At 48.0% G+C, this 8,276-nt stretch overlaps 1 protein-coding gene across 1 annotated transcript in view; it reads right to left on the reverse strand.

Annotated features, from left to right (window-relative positions):
• MRPL3 (mitochondrial ribosomal protein L3) overlaps window positions 1-3,456 on the reverse strand; it is a 42,730-nt gene extending 39,274 nt beyond the window's left edge. The window contains exons 1-2 of the mRNA XM_036758610.1: window positions 3,307-3,456; window positions 302-486 (exon numbers count right to left, since the gene is read on the reverse strand). Of these exons, the coding sequence (XP_036614505.1) occupies window positions 302-486; window positions 3,307-3,374 (253 nt within the window). The 5' untranslated portion in view covers window positions 3,375-3,456. The remainder of the gene's footprint in view (window positions 1-301; window positions 487-3,306) is intronic.
• Window positions 3,457-8,276: the final 4,820 nt, after the last annotated feature.

Below are 8,276 nucleotides of genomic sequence, written 5' to 3' on the forward strand. Positions count from 1 at the left end.
TAATTTTTCTAAAAAACTGAATATCTACGCAAAATGATCCTTGCTCCTTACACAGTTTAACTCTGGAATACAAGAGGTCGTTCAAAAATAATTTATTTGTAGGGAACCTTATCAATGAAAGGCTAGAGGTTTAGACCATTTAACTCAAACCCCAAATACAATTAAATAACCATTTATTCATCCCCAAGTAGTTGTTATTCCACCAGAAGACTGGAAATATAAGTATATAAATGCGTGTATCTGACATAAAAAATGTGACCAGAGCCTAAAATTAAAATCCTCAAACCAATAAGATATGTACCTGGCTCCCAAGGATGTATGGGCCATGGTTCATCTTTCAGAGGACACAGTTTACTTGCTGTTTGGGCCTTATACTCTTCAGCAGTTAACTGTTTAAGAAACTCGTAATTTTCTTCAGACAGATGTTCATGCCACCAGGTATCACTGGCCCCATGGGTGCTTCTCACAATAAGGCTGAAGTGTGACCTGTCAAGGTAAGAGAAAACAGGTCAAATCATTCCTTCTAATCTGGCACAGAGGAGCATGGCAAAAAAAAAAAAAGTTAATGACCAAAGAAGAAACTAAAGCTACAAGAACTGAAAAGTCACCCCTCTCTCTTTTTTAATCTGAAGCCCTAGCAGCATTCCTTAGGGGCTTATCAAGTCTACTAAAATGCTCACTGATAATTGGGTAATCCTGATTTCTAACAGCTCCAGAACATTCTACCAATTTGATTCACTTGATTCAACAATGATAAACCATTCACCAGGAACTGGGGCTACAGATACAAAAGTGGGGGAGTCTCTGCCTCAAGCAGTTTCTATTCTACTAGGCTGCCAGGATTCTTAAACCTTCTGTGTGTCGTGCACCCCTCTGGCAATCTGGGGAAGCCTATGGACTCCTCAGAATTATGTTCTTCAATGCATGAAACACACAGGATTACAAAAGAAATCAATTTTACCACAATACACTTAGCATTAAATAAGTTCATGGATATCAGTTAAGAGATACATGTTCAGAGATACAGGATAAAAACAAAATACATATTTTCAGCCTTTTGAAGGAATTCTCTTCAATGAGCCAATTCTGTGATTCTCTGAAGGAGGTACTACTTTACATGAGTGCTGAAGAAAGCTGGCGGTTGTGAGGTCATCAGAGCATTCCTGGTAGGGTGAATAGCTCGGGCCTGGGGTTGGGAACCTGTGGTCTCGAGGCCACATGTGGCCCTCTAGGTCCCCCAGTGCAGCCCTTTAACTGAATCCAAACTTCACAGAACAAATCCCCTTAATAAAAGGATTTGTTCTGTAAAACTTGGACTCAGTCAATAGGTTGCACCCAAGGACCTGGAAGGCCACAGGTACCCTGGAGGCTGCAGGTTCCCCACCCGTGGCTTGGGCAAAAGCATGGAGGTGGGAGGAAGCAGGAGCCAGCTAGTTTGGTGAAGTGCAGAGTGCGAGGGGAAGGATGGCGTCATCAGCCTGGAAGGAGGCTGGACCCAGATGCTGAAAAGAGGAGTTGACATTTTACTCTAGAAGCAATCAATGAAGAGTCCCTAGAGCTTCTTGAACATGAATGATGGGTACTTCAGGAATATCTGGAGATCATAAGGAGACGTGAGGATGGAGAGCATTCTGGGGAAGGGGGGCCTGCACAAACCCATAGAGAAGGGAGACAGAACAGCATGTAAGGAAATCAGCAAGTAGGTCAGTTTGGATGGGAGAGTGAGTGTATGAAAGGGGTCAGGATTACACAGGATCCAGCTGCTAAAGGGTCGAATGCAGAAGTTTGTGTTTGACCTTGGATGTGAGGGAGACACTGAGGCTTCCTGAGTGGGGAGGGCTTGGCTCAGACCTATGCTCTAAGAATATCAATCTGGCAACTGTGAGAAAGACTGACTGGAAAGGGGAGCCTGGAGGCAGGGAGACCGGCTGGGCGTCAAATCCTGCCACAGTCTAGGTGAGAGTCATATAGGACTGAACCAGAATGACTGTGAGTGGAATGAAAGTGAAATGAAGGCTTCGAGGGGGGGCTTGAAGATCAACCTCACTAAAATTGAGAGGCTCACCTTAACAGCCGCCACTAGATAATTTTTTTCCTTGATTTTAGAGGTGTCAGTGATACTAAGATCACATGGAACCAGAGCCCCTAGACCACACATAAAGATCCTAGCAGGCAACAATTAACTTAGACGGCCACATAGTAACACTGTCTCTTTTTATGATCTGCCCTATTCTTATATTACCAAATATTCTCCTATTACGTTTTAATCTTGCTGTTAGACACCTCCATGCTAAAGTAATAAGGTAAGGGGGTAGTATTCCTATGGATGACGCCCCACATGCCTTGAGCATGGATTCAGCAGCAGGGCATCACCCTATCAAGAGAAATCCTCCATGTTCTCACCTGGGCCAAAACCATCCCCAAAAGAACAACGCTGTCCTTTACAGAGAATCCCAGGGGCTACCATCCTGAATGTACGCTGAGTGATGCCCAAGCTGTGGAACGGGACGCGCCAGGTTCAGATGCCCCTCCCCATCACTGGCACGCTAACCAGAAGGAGGGCTGACCCGAGGCCGGGGGTCCACTGGGACCCCCTCACTTCGGCCTCTGCACCGGTGCTGCTCTAACCCGCCGGACGATTTACAGCCTATGGGGGGGCGGGGGGAATGCTGCATTTGGAGGCCGAGGCCTTTGTTTCTCAAAGGGGGCTGCCCCCGCCCCTCCTGCACTTTTAACTTTTCTGTTTAAATATACGTGCCGTCCCAAAAGTCTTAGTGCAGTTTTAGGGGTGCTCTCTTTGCCTTCCGCGTTCTCTCCCTCTCACCATGTAAACTCTTTAAGAAAGGGATTATTTGATTCTTTATCTCAGTATCCCCAAAAGCTCAGCATAGTGTCGGCCCACCTTGGGCGCTTAATAAATGCCGGCTGCTTTCTTTGCATTCCTATAACTTTGCACAGTGTCGGCATATCATGGGTGCTTAATAAATGCCGGCTAACTTCTTTGCATTCCCATAACTCAGTATAGTGATGGCACATCGTAGGCGCTTAATAAACGTTTGCCGACTGACTGTTACTTAGTGACCCTCAATCGAGCACTTATTAAGCGCCTACGGAGCAGTCGCAGCCCTAGAGGGCACGACGGGCCGCGCTCCCGCGGTGACCTTGAACAGGACCCTCCCCCTCCCTCCCTCGTGCCCCGCCTCCTCCCCTGCCCCGGGGAGGAGGGGGGCCTCGGCGGCCCAAGCCCTGGCCCCCCACCTTCCGCGCCTCCTCCCACCCGAGCCCCCGGCCCCGAGGCCCACGTACCCGCAGCCCCCGCCGGCCCGGGCCCACAGCCCCTCGGCTGCGCGGGCCAACAGCCTCCAGCCCCCCATGGCGCGGCGAGCCGCCTCAAGCTCAGCGCGCTCCGCCGCCTTTTCTTCTTTCTCTCCCCGGCAAACCAGCACCGGAACCGGCGCTCCTAGCGGCCCCTCTTCCGGTCCTTCACACAAAGTGGTCCGGCCGGAAACACCGGCCAGAATCCGCAGTTCCCTACCCACGTGGGGCCGAGGACTCGGCCACCCCTATCCTTTCCACCCCCTCCCCCAGCTCGGGTGGGGACTGACGACGTTGGAGGGGTGGGGGGTGTCGTCGTCCTAGTCCCTCAAACCGGAATGACGGGGTCTGTGCCCGCACCGTCCTAGAGGGGAGCTGGGAGGGCCCTCTGAGCTCCTCCACTCTAACTGCCCCCTTGCTACAGATGAGGAAACAGGCTGGAAGGGAGCTGAGTGGCTTTGCCAGGCTGGGATTTGAACCCAGATCCTCTTATCCTGCATCGTCCGCTTAAAGAGCCAACCCCCCGAAGGGCCTTAGGTTCTCCTTGGACAGTCTGGCCTGGTGACCTTGGACGAGTCACTGCACTTGTCTGGCCTCGCTTTCCCCATCTGTAGAAAGGGGGAGTAGGAGTGGGGTCTCCTCGCCAGGCTGTGCTGAGGACCCAGTGAGATACACCCCAGGGCCCCAGGGGCCAGTGCCCGTCACCCCCAGGATGTGGCTCAGACAGCTGATGCCTCCAGCACGGGAGGAGGGGGAGGCCGGGTCTCCGTCCTCTGAACCCGGTCTGATTCCGGGGAAATGGGAAAATCAAAGCAAACAGGAGTCGGGCCTGGACTCCAAAGACCAGACCAGGAGAGCTCGGACCCTGATCTACCGACCCTGCGTGCCCGGGCACAGACCAGGTCCTGAAGGGCACAGCGAGACCCCTCCTTGTGGAACCTTCCCTCCCCGGGGTCTGTCCGTTGCCGATTCCTCCGGGGGAGTCAACGCACATTGACCACGGATGTGGTGTGAGTGAAGGGCAAGCGGAAACGTGTCCAATCCTCTCCCCTCCACCAAAAAAAAAAACCCAACAACAACCTTGTTCCAGCTGCTGGTCGGGTCTAGTGATTTTTATCATCCGTGAGAAATAATAGCGAAAATCAGTGAAAGTAACAGCAAGAGTTGCTGTATCTGGAGATCTATCACTCAGGGAAGCCTCCACGTGGCCCTGCACAGAGCCATGGTCCCGGGGTCAGCAAGCCTCCAGCTCAAATTGGAAAGTGTTGTGTGAGCGCCAAGGAATGCGGGGGTGGGGGTGGGGAGGGTAGGAATAGGGAGAGATAGAGACTTCTAAGAATGAGCTGGGGCCAAAGGCCCCTCCCCACCCCGGGTCATGCAGCCCCAGCATCTGCTGTCTGTGGTGCTTAGACCCCACTAGGAACTGCATCACCCTCCCAGCAACTGGCCTGGATGGTTTGCTGAACCCAAACAGAAGGAAAGAAATTGATGAGACATTCCACCCTCCCCCCACCCCCCACCCATGCCGGTAACTGGAAAATGAGAGAGAAGACCCAGGAGAAAATACTTAAAATAGCTTATTGGGCTCATGACAGCAAGATGTCCTTGTGGTTTTATTAATGTGTAAAGCCTGGCAGGGCATTTATTCCCACTTTAAAAAGGGGAATAGTAATATTGGGAGGGAGGGAAACTCCAACTAACGTCCAGATGCTGCCCTCACGGCACAAATCCCACATTCTATCTAAGCCAATGAGTTCCACAGCTGAGATGCCAGAGCAGATTCCCGCCTCTATTATATAGACAGTTTTAGATGGATTAGGCAATCTCTGCCTGAAATCACTGTTTCATCCAATTTATTTTCTGTGTTCTATTGACATTCTAGTTGCAGTCTTTCAATATTTCTAATAGTTCTAGTTGGCAAGTGTTTAACTGTTCATTGGGAGCTGATAAGTGGGAATCCTGGCCTGGGAAGGCTGTAATGGCGGAGAGTCGACATGGCATGTACCTGTGGTTTCAACGGTTGAGGAAACTCTAAATTGAGAAAAAGCCACTTCTCATACACGACCCATGCAGTTTGGCCCCTTTTAGTCTCAAAGAGTTGCCTGGAGCGTCAGAGGTTTAATTACTTACCCAGGGTTACACAGCTGTTACCCATCAGAGTAAAGACTTGGCCTCAGGTCTTTGGGCCTCTAACGGTAGCTAACTCTCTCCCTGCTACACCACACAAGCTCGTGAGTTCCAGGATTCACTCCCTAAATTGGAAATACTCTTTCCCTCACTCTTCCCTCTGTCCAAATCCTACCCAGCCTTCAAGGCTCATCTCAAGGCCCAACTCTTCCATGACAACATCTCCATTAACTCTGGCCAACGCTTGTTCCTCCTCTACCTGGCCTTGAACACACACTGGTAAGTTTTTGCCCTTGATTATAAATAATTTTGGCCTTTGTTACATTCTGTCCCATGTAGGTCTGTTGCATGTGTGAAAATCTTTCTTTGCCAACCTGATTGTGAGCTCCTGGGTGACCTCGGGCCAAGTCATTTAAACCTCTCTGGGCTGTGGGTTCCCCATTTATAAATAAGAAGATTGGATATGATCTCTGAGGTCCTTTCCAGCTCTAAATATGTTACTCTCTGATCTTTAAAGCGAAGGAATGTATTATATATTAGGTGTGCCTTCCATATAGAACCTTGAATGTGGAAGATTAGCACAGAGAATTAGGAGTAAAATTAGGGCTAGAATTCAAGTCTCTTGACTCCTATTTGGTTGCTGGTACACCCATCAGTCAATCAGTTAACCTACCAAGTGCCAGTCATCAGGGAGATAAAGACCACAGCAAAACATTCCCTGACTTCAAGGAGCTCACATCTTATAGGAGAGAAGTATGTGCAAAACTCATAAGAAGCAGATACAAGGCAAATTTGTGGAGAAAGATGTGTAAGGGGTGGGGGAGGAGGCAGGAAAGGCCTCATTCAGAAGGTGGTAGTTGAGCTGAGTCGTGAAGGAAACCAAGGATTCCACGGGAAGGGGAATGGGGTGGGGATGATGGAGGATCCTGTTGATGGGAGAGATGGAAAATGAATGTTGTGTATGGGGAAGAGTAAGATGGCCAGTTTGACTAGACTAAAGTGTGCATGGAGGGGAGTAATGTGTAAAAAGATTGAAAGGTAGGTTGGGTCAGGTTGTGAAGAGTTTATACATTAAAAAAAGAATTTATAATTCTTCATGAAAGTGTAAAAGGGAAGAGGTAGAGATAATTGAATAATGGAACGATATGGTGAGATTTACTCTTTAAAAAAATACATTTATTTATTTTTGGTTTCCTTTTAAGTTTTGAACTGTCTCCTTCCTTCCCTCCCCACCCCACGCTAGAGAAGCTCACCATTTGACACTGATTTATTAATATGTGTAAAACTATACTATGCATACTTCCATTTATGAGTTCTTTCTCTGGAGATGGATAGCACCTTCCTTCTTGGGTCCTTTGTTGTTGATGTGGGTATTTATAACACTCAGAACTACTTGGTTGTTCACAATGATTCTTTGAACAATATTGCTCTTACTGTATACAACATTCTCTTGGTTAAGAGATTTTCTCTTTAGGAAAATCATTCTTGAAACTGTCTGGAGTTTGGATTGGAAAGAGGAGAAATTTTGGGCAGGGAGAACCATTAAGTAACCATTGCAATAATCCAGGTGATGAGAGCCTGAATGGGGGTGGTGGTGTGTGAGTATAGAGAAGGGGATGAGTGGGAGAGGTGTTATGTGGGCAAAGATGACAGGATTTGTCAGCTGAATGGGTATATGGGGTTTAGGGTGGGGAGTGGAGAGTGATGCCAAGGCTATGGACCTGTGTGACTACAGGAATGGTGGTACCCTTGAAAGAAACGAGTAAATTCAAGAATGGAGAGGGTTTGGTAGCAAAGACGGTGAGTTCTGTTTTCCATGTGTTGAGTTTGAGCTGTCTATGGCATATCCAGTTCAAAATGTCCAGTGTGCAATTGGCGATGTGGGACTGGCTCAGGAGAGAGCCTTGGGCTGGATTTAGAGATTTGGAAGACATCTTCACCAAGATGACTGAACCAATAGTAACTTGACGGGATCACGGAGTGAATGAATGCAGAGAGAAAAGAGGTGGAGAGAATCTGGGATGGAGCCTTGGGGGACATTCGTGGTTAGGGGTGTGGTTTGGATAATGATCCAGCAGAGACTGAAAAGGGTTGTTCAGGCAGATGGGAGGAGAACCAAGAAACCAGTGTCGCTTTACCGAGAAAAGCAGGACTCTCCCGGAGGGGAGGGTGGTCAGCAGTGTCAAATACTGAAGAGAGGTGGGGAAGGATGAGGCTGAGGCCACTCCTCTGGTATTCCCAGATAAGCAGAAGGAATAGAGCAAACACCAAAACCATGACTGAGGCAGTAGGGCCAAGGTAGGGGTTACCAGGTGCTTGGGAAAAGGAGATGTCTGTATCTTTGCCCCTTTATAGTCTTTCCTTGTGCCCTCCTTATTAATATTAAGACAAAAATATAATGAATAGCTGGCATTTAGCAGCTAGGTAGCACAGTTGATAGAGTGCTGAGTCTGGAGTCAGGAAGACTGGAGTTCAAATCCAGTCTCAGACACTTACTAGCCATGTGACCCTGGGCAAGTCACTTAACCTCTCTTTGCCTCAGTTTGCTCAACTATAAAATGGGGGTAAGCACAGTATCAATTTGGAGGGTTGTTGTGAGGATCCAATGAGAAAATAATTCTAAAGTGCTTAGCACAGTAATTGGCACACAGAAGGCGAAGTATAAATGCTAATTCCCTTTCCCTTCAAGGTTTATGAAAGCTCCGTGTATTTATTATTATGTATAATATAGGTATTGTATGATAAATCCTTATTTTATATATAATAGTTCCATATTATATATTACATACAATAATATATATAATATTCCCATTTGATCCTTATTCTTTATTATT

This window comes from Trichosurus vulpecula, chromosome 5 (genome assembly GCF_011100635.1).
Source record: "Trichosurus vulpecula isolate mTriVul1 chromosome 5, mTriVul1.pri, whole genome shotgun sequence".
Classification (NCBI taxonomy): Eukaryota; Metazoa; Chordata; class Mammalia; order Diprotodontia; family Phalangeridae; genus Trichosurus; species Trichosurus vulpecula.